This window comes from Canis aureus, chromosome 4 (genome assembly GCF_053574225.1).
Source record: "Canis aureus isolate CA01 chromosome 4, VMU_Caureus_v.1.0, whole genome shotgun sequence".
Classification (NCBI taxonomy): domain Eukaryota; kingdom Metazoa; phylum Chordata; class Mammalia; order Carnivora; family Canidae; genus Canis; species Canis aureus.
The window spans coordinates 63,157,469-63,172,374 of record NC_135614.1 but is presented as its reverse complement, the minus strand read 5'-3'; the positions used below and the strand labels follow the sequence as shown (position 1 = coordinate 63,172,374).

Sequence of the window (14,906 nt, the reverse complement as noted above, 5' to 3'; positions counted from 1 at the left end):
GGAATTCTCTCTCTCCTTCTCCCTCAGCCTCTCTAAAATAAATAAATAAATCTTTTTTTAAGGTACCATGTGGTTTTATTAGCCTTTCAGATTATTAATTTAAATGAGATGGATTTTTTAAAGTTGAAACAAATGGATTTTAAAGATTATGTAATACTCCATGGAGATCCAAATGAAAATGACAGACACACATTTTCCATAGGATGGTAGTTGTATAATCTTAAAAGATAGAGAATGGATCAAGTAATGTCAACCATAATTCATTACAAACTTGTACATATTTGTGAGCAGAGTTGGAGAAGAGACGTTATTCCAAAAATAATTTCAGTGAAAGTAACCCAGCAATTACGGCCATATCTCTTGCTTTAACATCTTAGAAATATGACATTTTTAATAGCACACATTTTTCAATTCAGCTTTACTATGGCTAAAGAACCAGATGGCAAAATCTTGACTAACTAGAATCCAAATAAGAACAAGTACTAAAGGAATTACAAATTTTGTATTCCATTTTTAACAGATAAAACTACAAAAACACAGATTCATCTCAAGTGTTTTACCAAAAAAAGCAATGTCTAGGGCTTCATATAATATGAAGTTAGTACAAATTCAACAAAATATCCCATACTTTCCGCATCTACACTGCTAGAACTAAGGTTCTAAATAATTAAAGGGGGCATTGCGCATTAGAATCATTAAAGACTATATTTCCCTAGAGCAGAAAACTGTGCTGATAGAGTTTAAAAGACTTAATATGAGAGAAAAAGAAAAGCTTCTGGTGAAGTATAAAAGAGGATAACTATATTAATAAAGAATTGCTCTTAACTATAACAGGCTCAAGCAATCTCGTGATCTTATGCTTTACCTTAAAGTCTGTTTTCCCTTTTTCAGCTTAAAAAAAAAAGGAGCTTAATTTGCTTGTTAATATAAAAGTCATTAAAAAGTCATTATTAATTAAGGAAAAACAGAAAGATGTCCAAACTTGAGCTTTAATTAGAGAAAAACATCAAAGGCCATATACAACTATGGGAAATTGTCATCTTTTTATTGCCCCAAACATGCAGATACATGCATTTTTACACTTAATGAATCTCTACACACTGATTTAAATAATTCAGACATTTGGACTTACCTTTTCAGTAAGTTGGGGAAGTACCATTTTAAAGGAAACTTCTAGAACTGAGTAAAATGTAAATCTTCTTATATAAGAAATTTTCTTAAGTATTTATGTTTTTACGTTTTTGAAAATTAGGGTATTTGAGCACTATGATTTGCTTCTGAATAATGACAAAAAACATAATAATGATACTACTTAGTGCATATAAATTATACCTCTATCTCAAGATCTTTTGGGCCTATTTTTCAGGATCTCTCCAGTGATTATTCAGTCTTCTCTTCAATGCAATATGCGAAGGCATCATGAGAAAATCTCTTTTATAGCACGTTAACAATTGTAACTCTTCAACCAGCTGTTCTCTAAGGATTCCTCTGCCAAGCTCTTATTTTCGTTTCATTATTTCTTTGTTCTCCTTGTCTAAACTATATGCAAGTTACCCAGATTTTCCACTCTGGCCCCTTTCAATAAAGACTAGTTTTGCCTTGACAAATCATTAGTCATCACCACAATCTAAAAATAAATCATATTTTACAAATTCTACATGTTAAAATTATGATGTTCTATGGAACCTCCAAATTATTTCATGGTTCATATGCAGAACCTTCTTCCCATAAGGTTTAGTTGTTTCACTTGTCACTGAAGAAAACGATCCCAGTTATCTTATGGGACCATTTACTACCTAAGCATTCTTTATAGAGCATTCTTATTTCAGGTGTGGAGTGAAAGTAAACTCAATCTATGCACAGCATGCTTGACACAATGAAAATGTTAAGTTATAAACCTAAACTAAACAAAATGAAACCCTACTTGACTCCTTTATAGCTTAGTAGAAAACTTGTCATTTTCTTTTGTCGGAATGTTATGTGTAAAATTTCTATTTCAGAATTTCTTTGCAAAGAAGGTAATCTACATTTCACTACTGGATACAGTGACATCAAACACAAAGATCTTTCTTAATAGGCCAGTCAGGGAGAACTACATGGTGTCTGCAAAATAAGATGCTGCTTCTGTTCATTAGACTTCTGTTGCCACCTTCTCATTTGTACCGGAAGTCTGTATCAGACCTTCATTCAAAACTACTAAATACCTCCCTTTTCCTCCAAGTACTTGTGTAAATATTTAAATAGAGTCATGGCTGAATGTGGATGTCTACATAAAGAGATATTACTAAAGAAAGAAAAAAAGATTCTAGATTATCCACTAATAAAAGGGAAAAGAGGTTCTATAGACATAGCCCTCAGGTGTGGGTTAGTCCATTTTTACCAGAGCTCGAGTACTCTGGAAGAGTGGCCACTTCTAAGTGGCAGTCTATCCTTTGTACCACTGTGTAGGTCTAGCTCATTGTTTTCAGCAAAGGCACATGTGATTCACAGGTAAAGGAAAAAAAGTGGCAAGGAGAAAATTTACGTTTCTAAGGAGCAGAGTATAGTATTCATCTCAAAAGATGAAAGCAGGTATCTTTCATTGTACATTTTTGTTCATAGAGGAAGAAGACCAACAAATATGTGATTTTCATATTTGTGTTAATACAGCAGAGCTTTTCAAAGCCACTGCCAAAAAATGGACTGGTTTTCCTACCTGCTTTTTCCATGCTTAAAGTTAAGGATGTCTGCCTCATTATAAACTTTGCTGGCTCCCTAGACTTTCTGTAGTCTGGCTTTGCTGTGATTACTGGTCAAAACCTTTAATTACAGTATATAGTTTGTGCAGCTGCCTGGAAATTGGTCTCAGGGTCAGTGGCTCTTCCCGTTTCCCTCTTTCCATTCTTTTGAAGCAATATTGCTGAACTGAAGGCATTGTTCCAGCTTTCTGGTGTGCTCTGTCTGCTGCACACCATGAATAGCTTGGCAATCACTCCAGCAATTGGTTCTTCAACAGCCTTTAGGTTGTCAATTGTAATTCATTGGCTCCAGGCACCTTTTCTCTTTTCATTCTCTTGAGGTCTTTTCTTATTTAATTTGCAATAATATTAGGGAATGTCTTCTTCAGACATGTCACTAATGTCTTCCTGATTATGAGGCTGGATGTATGTTTGACATACACACACACACACACACACATATGCCTGTTAAAATGTTTCAATATTTCCTTTATCTCTGACTTGTGATGGCAGTCATTGTAGTATCTTGCAAATAATTTGGCTTAACCTTAAACTCTTCTTTCTAAAGAATAATCCTTCTTGAAATATTGGAGTTAATTCATGTAATTGGCTATATTTTTATAACTTCCCAAAGATATAATTTTTCATTTTTGTGATAATTAAGCTTTACATTTTCATCCCCATAATTATGCCCTCTTTTCTTTTAGTTTATAAATTTGAGCTCTATATGACTTCTGTAATTAGTTAAATAAGAAATAAAGGGTTCTATTTAGAAATCAATGCATATGTTTTTAGAGCCTTTCAGAGGACCTATATAGTTATTCCTCAAATACCTTTTTTAGAGATCACCTAAGAAAACATTCCAACTATTCAAAACAGGTTCAAATGCTTCTGCATTACAGGATTTTATTTTATTTTTTGGGAAAAAGGAGAAATGTCTCTAGATTTATTAAGAAAAAATAAAACCTCAGTGCATTATGTCTCAACTCCTTAGTTCTGGATAAAACCCAGCAGGGTAACCCCTCTCATTAGCCTCAGCCATCCTGGAGTAACGAAAGGTATTTTTAAGCAGACACTATGTAATAATAATAATGAAAATAATTATCATAATGATAATAACTAACGCTTATTGTGCTTTTTATCTTCAAAGCACCTTACTTTACTGACATTAACCATGTGTCCATTTTCAAATTCATTTAATTTGACAAATGTTTTATTAACTCTGTATGCTATGGAATGTGTAGTAAATGGAGTTTTCTTCTGCAAATGAAATAAATAAGGACATAAATAAGTGGAACTGGGGACAAGGAAATCGTTCTGTAAACTTTCTCCTCAGAATCATTTGTTGCCTTTGCTGAATGAGAGTTTAAATTGAATTTACTGCTTTAAAATGATTTCAATTATGTTGAAATCAACGTATACCGGTCTCCATGTGAGAAATACAAAAAGTAAGAGAGTTTGTTATGCTAGCAACTGAAATAAGCTCTATATACTTAAAATACAGGCCGTCAAAAACATATTAAAGGAACATTATTCAGTCAAGATGTCCTCCCACTTTCTAGGAGGGATTTTAGGAAGGAAACAGTTACCTGATATAAGCAAGATCCTCAAGTGGACAAACACAAATTCAAGTACATAAAAGTACATGAAAAGTATATAAAAATACATGAGAAATGGTGTAAATCCAGTAGCTAGAGGATTAAAGCTCTGTGAAATTATTAACCTGGTCAGAGTGATGAGATTTCACGAAGATGCAATTTATGAGTAATATTCAAAGGTCAGGTTTGGTGTGAAGGAAATGAGTCAGTCAGGCTGGGTCGAGTTAAGGAATCTGGATGAAGTTGATGGCATTAAAGCCAGGAGGGAAGCACCACACGTATGGTAAGACTCAGAAGTAGTACTTATTCCAACCACATATAATCAAGCACAGAGACATAAACAAGCCAGAATTATTTCTGTCCTTCAATGAGCTTGCAATCTTGAGGGGTAGGCAGAAAAGTTACAGGCAATTAATTCTTGTATTATGATTTGGATATGCCCAGGATGCTGTGCGCAGTCAGGAGGAGGACAGCCGGCTCAGCCTTCAATGTACAGGGAAACTTCTCGATGTGACCTAGAATGTTTAGGTGGTTTTCCTGGGGCAACAGAAATAGTGAGCAGTGGCTGAACATGAGTGAGAATAGAGAAGAGAATTCAATTATCAAGCACATGAACATATGAGATCAGTGGTGTTTCACTTGCATCTACAAGGAATAGAAGATAGCACTGGTTTTTAATCTGAGTATCATGAAAGATAGGAAATCTGTTCTCAATGGTCTGTGCTGAGGAATAGAGGGAAGGGGGAGCTCTGGGGAGGTAAACAACCAGGAAACTGAAAAGTACTGCAGAAGTAGGAGAATGATGCAGTGAAAAGCTGGATATGAGTAAATAAGAACAAGAAGTGGAAGAAGTTCCAAAATTTGCCAGCTTTACGACGTAAAACAGATAGGCATATGATTTACCAAAGGAAGACAGTGGAAAGGAATAGGTTGTTTTTTTTTTTTTAAAGAGAACATAATGAATTGTTTTATTTTTCAAATGTATTATACTTTGTTATCCCATCTAAATAATTTTCTCCATAGGATGGGCCTTTTTGATGCAGCACTCATTAATGGGAATTTTATTACTTTTCAGGAGGCAGGGCACATTCTCATGATTATTGCTTGGCGGGTGTGAGAAATACAGGTATACAAGTTCCCTTGAATGGGAAGACAAAAGTGGCTAGATTTAGAATCGATGAAATAAAATATACAAATTATTTTTTTCAAGGAGTACATATTTTAAAAGTACATGAATGTACAATAAAATATTCTGTTTTGGTATTCAGCTAAAAGCTGCCTCTTTCAAATACAGAAGCATCATTATTACAAATATATCTAACTATTGAAATGATGGTTATTTTCTCTTCCATGTTAGTAAATATTTTCAGGAGATCACGGAGTCATTCCGTGGAAAACAGACTTCCAGATCCTCTCATTGTTTCCCCAAGATTAAATTTTAACAGAGTAAAGTACATCTGTAAGGAATGGACAAAAAATAATTTGTATCTCATATCATTTTAGAATAAGTATACGTCCCATAAGGGAATTTTCAGACTGCTCACACAATAGGTATGTACACTGCTCTATGTGAAATCAAATCAGTATTCTAAAATGCTGCCAAGACACAGGTCAAGATACTTGGAAGACTCCTAAGATTTAAAGTATATGACACTTTACAATCATTATTGTACAAACACATGCACACTTTCTCTCCATATACAGAGAATAATAATAAACTAAGTATGCTACATGATTTAAACACTGTTTTGTATTTTCTAATAAAAGATTTGTCATGTAAAATCATAGATGATATTCGCTACTTCATGGAGATACCAAAACAAAACAAAACAAAAAACACCATTCCACTGTGAAGCAGTATGAATATAGAATGAAAATTTTAAATTAGAGGCTTACTATTTACAGATAGTGTCCAAACATTTCAATCCTTCAAAACCCTCTGACCTTTTGTACGGAGAAGAAAAAGTATAATACTTAGAAATAATTATCTATAAACAAGAATTATAAGTAAATGCAGTGGTCAAATAACATGAAACACATAGTATCACTCTCTTCCAAAAGATGTCCACGGACTAAAAAGTGAGAATGAGATAAAGTATTCTGAATACTTTATACAGAATACTGAAAGGTATTTTTTCAAAAAAAAAAATGAATATCTATAATCAAAACACGGGCTAAAAAGTAATGTTTATATCATTATAGAAATACTTGCAAATACTTTTCTCACATTTATATTTTGTTCTTTTCAAACAGAACACCACTTTCCATGGACATCACAGTAACAAACTTCATGACAATTGTAAGAAAATTGAGAAATGCTTGATGACAAATTTTAACCTTAATGCTGACATCCTAATCTAAAAGCTGGATCTTCCTGTGTCATAATTAACGAGCCATGGAACCAACAGAGTCATCTGGCCTAATAATTTTACTTCAAAAATCTTTGCTTCACAGTTCTCACATTTCTTAATATTCAAAATATTCGACAGAATTCAAAATATTTGACAGAGTTGACTCAGTACTTTTGATGTACTAAAAAAGTAACTTTTCTAAAAAAAAGTTAAACACTTTTGAATTAAGGACATGGACAAATATCAAATCAGATTAGATTGCTCAAAGGTTAAATTGTTTCTTTCATGTTGACAAAATGTGTCATTTTATAAGACAGGGTAATGCCCAATAAAACAAAACTGAGATTTTAAAAAGCTAGGAAGCAAAAGAGTCCCAGTCGGCAACTATGTAGAGGGAAAATAGGATTACATTTATTGGCTACTATATCAACTTAACTTCTAATAAAATCCTCCTGATCTATTAAATAACTTCAGAACTGAAGTATGCTCTCCTGTGGGAGTTGTAAAACAAATTAGATACAATTACAATTCAATACAAATAAAAAGCCAACCTATTTACCCTTAAGATGATTCTTGTTTTAGAGCTCTATTATTTAAATTGGACTAGGATTTTCCCTAATGAATCAAGTGGGTCTTTTGACTTAACTATAAATTTTTGTATTATACTTTCTATAGACAAACATAGTTGATATGAGTAAATTCTGGAAAACTGTGGTAACTACACCACCCCAAAGTGAATACAACAAACATCTGTTGCAAGAACTGCTTGGCTTTCAGACAGTACATAAAGGGTGTTCTTTCTCCCAGTGTTTTGCTATTTTTTAAAAAAGATTATTTGTTAAGAAACACGTTGCTAATATCAGATTCTCAAAATGTAAAATCTTAAAATTCTGTTAAGTTACACACAAGTCATTACCAGGTTTATTACAGAAGGCAAACTATGCAATGTACAAGACTCCATTCTAAAAGGGTAACAAAATAATTGGGCATGTTGCCCTCTGTCTGTGGGTTACAAAGTAATTTTAACCATTGTCTTCCTTTCTTACACTCATACTCTACAGGAGCATGGCAATGACATAGCAGAGGAGGGGAACTAAATATATAACCTCATGAGATTTTTCAACCTCTGTTGCAATCCCAGTGATAATTCAGCTTTCTCCTCTAGATCTCACCAGCTTCTAAACTCAACAATATTCCGTTACCCTCATTAAATGATAAATGAGTTCTTAAAAGTTTTACTGGAGTGACAGGATAAATAATTGCAAATTTCTTGCATAATGCATTAAGCACAAAATGTAATAATTTCAGTGGGAGGAGGGGAGGAATCAATGAGCCTTTATGACTCCTCGTCTTTTCGTAACTGCATCAAAGGCTTGTTCAGTGCTTTTGGTAAACTGAATACATTTTCCTTGATTCTGAAAGAACAAAATTTTGCCTCAGACTCAGGTATTTTGCAATTGGAAATTGCACATTTGGAAATTACACAAAGTGCACACAAATTAGCAGGTATAAATGAATAAAAATGTTTATAAGCAACAGAGCTCAGGGCAAATAATACCTTTATAATAAGGAAAAGAGGAGTAGTAAACAGATGACCACTTCTAAACATATTTCAAATAACATGTAAGTTTATACATGTTAAGTTTGCTCACTTTTTAATCTTCTACTCCTCTTCTACCCATGCCTCCTCCCAATCATTTTGAGATTACCATTCATTAAAAGTTTAAGATTCAGTTTTTACAATTCCACTTTTATGTTAACTTATTAATAAGGTATTGACTTAATCCATAAAACATTCCTGGGGCTATTTCAAGAAGGCATTATAACACTACTATACTGAGAAACTTCTTTGTCATTCAAGCAATGAGTAAAAAATAGGAAGCTTCCATTTCTTTTTCTGCCACATCCAAAGTATGATCACTTCATTATGTTTCAACAAACTTCAAGACCTCTAATAGAATTTGCCCATGTCTTCAATTAAAGTGTAAAATGTTAACACGCACCAGTATAGTATGCAGTATGGGTTTATATAACCACATGGAAAATGCCTTAAACAGTCCTCAAAATGGTGCAAATTCCATTACACGCAAAAATTGAGCGAATTTCATTTAAAATTGATATAAATAGAAAATCAAAGTCATACATGTTCTAGTATATACACGTCTTGAATAATTCTCAAATCATTCTGTTTATTCTACATTTATAGCCTCTGTCTCACTAAAGATGAATGATAAAAAAATATTTGCCCATTTCCTACAAAAGATACCTAGCCAACACACAAAGCATATTCCAAAGTAATTAACTATTAAAAGCTTCCTTTCTTTGATGTGACAGTCTTCGATTTTAAGGAGGATCACCCCGAGCTATGAATTGGGTTTCTAAAAAACATTAGTTTCTATTTTATGGTGTCTAAGGAAAAAAGTTCCTTAAAGTTGAAGGGGGAAAAAATCAGCTATTGTACATAACTTGAGTAAAGGGATTTGAAGTTATAAGGTCATTTGTCTATGTATTTCGTATATTTTATTATGGATGCAACACATTATTTATGTACAAAATGTTATAGTCTATTTGTATTCTTAATACATACCTGTATTTCCCACAATGAATCTCAGAACAATGCACCTTCAGCAAGTACCATATAATTATAAACGAATATAACACTCATAACTACCCATCATTAGATACTATTATATACATTTTACAGACAGAAAAACTGGTGCTGAGCAGTTACAAGATTTACCAAGAGCCTGAAGAACAGATCAGGAAGGCACCACAACTACAATGCCAAAGATGCTCACATTAACGATTCTGAATAGATTTGCATTGCTTTATTTTTATCTTAATTACTTAATATTATCTATATTTCACAAAACCTAGGAAGAAAAAAGGTGCTTGATGCCTACTTAACACTGCATGAAGCAACAGAGGATAGATATGAATTCTATTTAATAAGAAACCCTTGCCTTTACTATTTCCCTAAAACTTAAATAAAAATTCTCTATGTAGTACGTCTTCTACTGCTTAGTACTTTAAACTTCAAAGTGAACTATCCAAAATCATCCCACTCGCTTTAAAAAAAAAACAAAAACAACTGTATGATTGCCAGCTTGCCGATGAGAACACAAGCAAAGGAACAAAGCTCCTTGCATGGGTCCCATGTTAAGTGTGAGAGAAGTCTGGAAGTTAGAACATCTCATGTCCTTACTCCTCATCTAATTTTTCAGACTAAAGGACCGCATTGTTCCTATTAATGATCTTATTCCAAAGTCACTAAAGGAAGCACCGAATTTTCTGCAGGACAGGTAAGAAACCGATTCTGAAAGTTACAGGTGTAAAGGAATACATGAAAAGTTTTGATTCCATGGTTAAGGTTAAAATTCACTACAATCCAAGCTTTAACAATTATTCATCTATCTTATTCCTTCAGTATCCATGAATCAGAAGCTCTGCTGGGTGAGACACTGATTCTTTTTTTTTTTTTTTTTTTCGGTCCAGAACTAGACTCATGCTTTTATAGGTGAGATACAAGCTAAGAAGTGAAATTAAATGAGGAAGATAAAAAATGAGTCCATATTAAAGTGTATTTGGTACCATGGAACTTGCAAGATAAGACATCAATTTTCAGCCTGGCTGATTACAGAATAGGACTCATTGCTTCTAGTCAACAGTGAGTATTTCAGAGGGACGAGAACATGACATTTGAGGGCAAGTGATGCATGGTCATACGCACGATGCATTCCTTGAAAAGCTGGAGAAAAGAATGAACTAAGTAAGCTGGCAGGGTAAAAAATGTTCAGTATGTTCAGGCCTTCAAATGAGAAAATAGATGAGAAAAATATTCAGATAAATCTTTAACTTTGACTAAACAGTTTTTAAAAAATCTGTGCTTTCCAGGTGGAGAAAGATATACAATCAATAATTTCTATATATCGATATAGTCTTTCTACTTTAAGGTTTTATGTGGGAAAACAACACAAGCAGCATCTCCCTAATCATAGGCAAGTTTTCAGATTCCAATGTGGCAGCATAAGTACAAAAACAAGACAAAGAGTTGTCACGTTAATGAGACATACCTCTTGGACTGATCGAGCAGCTGGCTTGTCTTGATGATTGGCCAATATTAAAAAGGGTAAAGTGCATAACTGTGGGTGCTGAAGAGCTGAGTGCAGTTCATTTCTAGCAGTTTCTAAATCATCTTCTGAAGAGGCACTGTCTAATACAAATATTACCCCTTGAGATCCTTGGTAGTAGCGACTCCAATATTTCCGGATATTATCAGCCCCTGTCAAAAACAAAACAAATTTTCTTTTTTAAAAATAGCTTTCAGAAACTGAAAACACTGAACAGTATTTTTGGGAACACCCAACAGTAATTCCTACTGGAAACCAATGTAGTGTTTAAAAACTCAGTGCAGAAAACATGGTTGATGAGAACAAAGGCATGAACAGGTGGATGTGGCCTTGGAGAAGAAGCCCAAAGTTTAGGAGTCATTCATCACACCTTTCTTATTAAAATATGTGATAGGGCAGCCCGGGCGGCTCCGCAGTTTAGTTCTGCCTTCAGCCCAGGGCCTGATCCTGGAGACAGGGGACTGAGTCCTGCATTGGACTCCCTGCATGGAGCCTGCTTCTCCCTCTGCCTATGTCTTTGCCACATGCTTTCTCTCTTTCTCTCTCATTAATAAATAAATAAAATCTTAAAAAAAATGTGTGATAAAAAGCAGGATAAATACTTTTTAGATTGAAACTTAAAAGTGTTTTAGATTTTGCTTGCTAGCCCCTAAATAAATTATACTCTTTATAAAGTGAGTTTGAGCCTAACTCAGAGAACAGTGTCACCTAGCTGTTCACAGTTTTTTTCCAGATAATGAACACTATCTTGATATTTCCTAAAAGAACTACTTGCAGGTCAGGGCAGTCTTGTTTAATTTCATCTAGAAAGTGAAAACTACTAGAATAAAACTTTTATGGATCAAAGTGCTAAAATTTGTGATGAATTAAAATCTTGATACATTTGCATAAACACATTTGGCACTGTGCATACTCATGGTCTTGGTATGACAGGTATTCACAAAATAAGACATTGAGATTCTCATCAACCAGGGCCATGCCTTATTCTTCTTTGTATCCCCAATATCCAGCAAAACATATAACTTGAAGCTCACTATAGGAATGAGAGAAATGAGGAAAGGAGGAAGTGAAATTATACACTAATTAGGCTTTATAGATTTTGAGACTAGAAAGACTTGGAGAGACTGTCCATCCAGTCCAACTGTCTGAGGAAATTGAGGCCAAGAGAGGTGAAGTGAGTAATCCCCATTCAAGTGTCTAGTCAATCACAGAATTGAGATTTGCATCTGAGTAGACAACCTGTCTAGGGAGGGCATGGGCATTCTCTACTACATCATGATGAGAGTGCTTCCTTTACTTTCATTTGCTTCATGAATAGCATGGGCAGTGTGAGTATGGGGGGTGATGGAGATGGGGGGTAGGATTATTCTTTCTACGACAAAAATTAGATAAAGGTATTTCATCAGTTTAGTGCATATGATCAAGTATTAACCAGTAGTAACTACATGAGAGCCATCCATTGAATATTTAGCTCCTATGTTGAAAATACTGTGGTAAATCCTGGGCTTACAAACATTAGAGACTGGACTTGGCATGCAGTGGAAACAGCCAAATGTGTGCATCTCTTCCAAACTCTGCATTCACCATACTGGGAGCTCGAAACTGGACAGGATAGGAATATTTTCACCATCGAAATCAACAAAAGCAATCATCAGGTCTTTTCTTCCCCTGAGGACCAACACACTACTGGATGACACTCAAAAGCCCACATTTTTTCTAGGAGAAATAGGAAAAAAAAGTCATAAAGCACTGTGATAGAGGTACTTAGTAGGCAGTAAGAGAGCAACAGTTGAGGCATCTCAAGCAGACTGTGCAATTCTCCTAAAAATTATCAGTTACCAAACAGCTACCATTTATTAAGCCACTTTCTATATTCCAGGCACATGCTAGGTGTTTTCAAAAGAATAGCTCATATAATTCTTACAATCACCCTACAGGGAAGTGTAATTGATTCACAATTTAAAATTAATTTTCAAATTTTAAAATCCAAGGTATTCATCATAATACTTAACTGAAATAACCAGCTATAAAAGAAGATCAAGGACTTTTAATGTTGAGTAACCTTCAATATGTAAAGACATGGGATGTGAATAGGGGTGATATAGATCAGGTAATATCCAACCAAGAAAGCAGAACAAAACAAAAGAAAAAATAATTAAGCCAGAGATTATTTAACATAAGTAGTTAGTTGTATAAGTGATGGTTGAACTAAGAGAACAACAGAGGAATTGAAATTAACAACACCTTAGGCCAGGCTCCCTAGGCAGAGTCTGAGGCGGCACTTCTAGAACACCTAATGACAGACAGACGTGCTATTAGGACAATCCAGCAGCGAAAAAAGCAAGCTGGAATTGGCAAGGAGCTAGGCAAAGATATGGTTTCGGAAATCTAGCCTCAGCTTGATCCAACGAGGAGCTCTAGAGCATGGCCTGAACCACAGAAGTTGTCCAGTCCAAAGGCAAGGGGGCTGGGCTGCTATACCCCAGTACAGTCATTGGCTATGAGCCACCCCTAGGGAACAGGAGGGGGTAGGGGTGTGATCTCATACCCTCCCAGACATATTTGGTTGAGGCAATTACGGTCAGCCAAGGGCAGGCCTCTGGAGAAGGGTACAGGTGTGAGTCATTAGCAGCCAATACTCGCAGCAGCTGGGAGATGGATGCACTGGCCCAGTAAAGGAGATCTGGGTAGGGTACCAACAGCATCTGCTACAAGCTACATCCAGACATTATCCATATGCTAGAGAACCATCCATAAGCTTGAGGAGCAAAAGTAGCAGCAATGTTACCTGATGGTAAATGTTTAAAACAAAAATACTGTGTGTATACATATCTGTACATAAATCTATTATAAATCTTACTAAAGGATATGTGGCACATGATTTTCATCTAATATATGTGACATGTTTTACTGGACATTCTATAGAGCTCATTAATACTCACAAAATGGTTTTGTGATTTTGCCCAACTTTTGTATCCATAGTCAACCAACAGTTGCAATTGACCAAGTATAGTTCCAAAATAAATGTTGATTGTGCTAAGGTGTTTTACATGTATTGACTCATTTACCCTTGACAATCTTAAGAAGCAGATACTCTTATGGCTCTGATTTTATCAATAATAAAACTAAGACACGAAACAATTACATGATGTGGCCAAGGTTACATACTTAAGACTTATATTTAAGTCTAATGTGATTGAAATAAAAGCATCATGGACTGAGAAGGTGATAAAACTAAATAAAGAACTCTATTGCATAAACCAAGGGGGGAAAAGCAACCTGTTAGAATAAAAGGTACTTAAGTACCTATATGTATTAATGCTCAGAGTAGGAACATGTCCAAGAACATTTCCAGCCAACTAATTCAATGAATTATAAAGTATTATTCTATACAAGTCACTGAGCAAGAACCTAGAAAAAATATTTTAAAATCCATTATTCCTCTTAGATCAAATCCTCAAATTCTTTTAAGTAATAATAACTACAACAAAATCTGTACATATATTAGAGGGAATAAATACAGCCATAACAATAAGAAGGTGTGCAGAGAATCAAGTATAAAGAGAAGAATACTGATTGCATGTTTCAATGGAATTTTTCCATTCGAAATACATGGGACATATGCAAAATCCAACTCATGAGATTCATCTCTTTTAACAAGAAACTATTCCCATCTGCCACATTTAGGAACACATTAGACACCTGAAAGTAGACAAATGATGGTGAGTCCAATAAGAAAAAGAAATGCCATAATTTCTTAAAATGTCCCTTCTACAACATAATATGTGAATAATACATTATTTTTTTGAATAATACATTATTAATGGTGCAAAGACCCTTTACTTTAGTCGCCTACCACTTGGTTTTCTATCCAGTTTTAGCATATGCAGTTTAGCATTTCTGCCTAGTTTTAGCAGTTCATCACAAAAAGTGGGCTTGGAGTTGAAGTCCAGCCTTTTGCCCAATGGCTTTGGTCAGCAGCAGCCTTGACCCAGATTCGGGCCCAGGAAACCAGGAGTTGGGTAAAGGGTTGTATAAAGTTGGTCAGTCTGGGTGAGTGGATCTTAGTTTAGCCATCAGATTGAAATGAGAAATGGATAAGCCATTAAC

The 14,906-nt window shown here is 34.7% G+C and overlaps 1 protein-coding gene across 2 annotated transcripts in view; it reads right to left on the bottom strand.

Moving 5' to 3' along the window:
- Window positions 1-14,906, bottom strand: part of ARL15 (ARF like GTPase 15) — a 397,557-nt gene that overhangs the window by 189,246 nt on the left and 193,405 nt on the right. For both annotated transcript variants that reach the window (XM_077895994.1, XM_077895995.1), the window contains one exon: window positions 10,740-10,948. In XM_077895994.1, coding sequence (XP_077752120.1) covers window positions 10,740-10,948 — 209 coding nt within the window. The remainder of the gene's footprint in view (window positions 1-10,739; window positions 10,949-14,906) is intronic.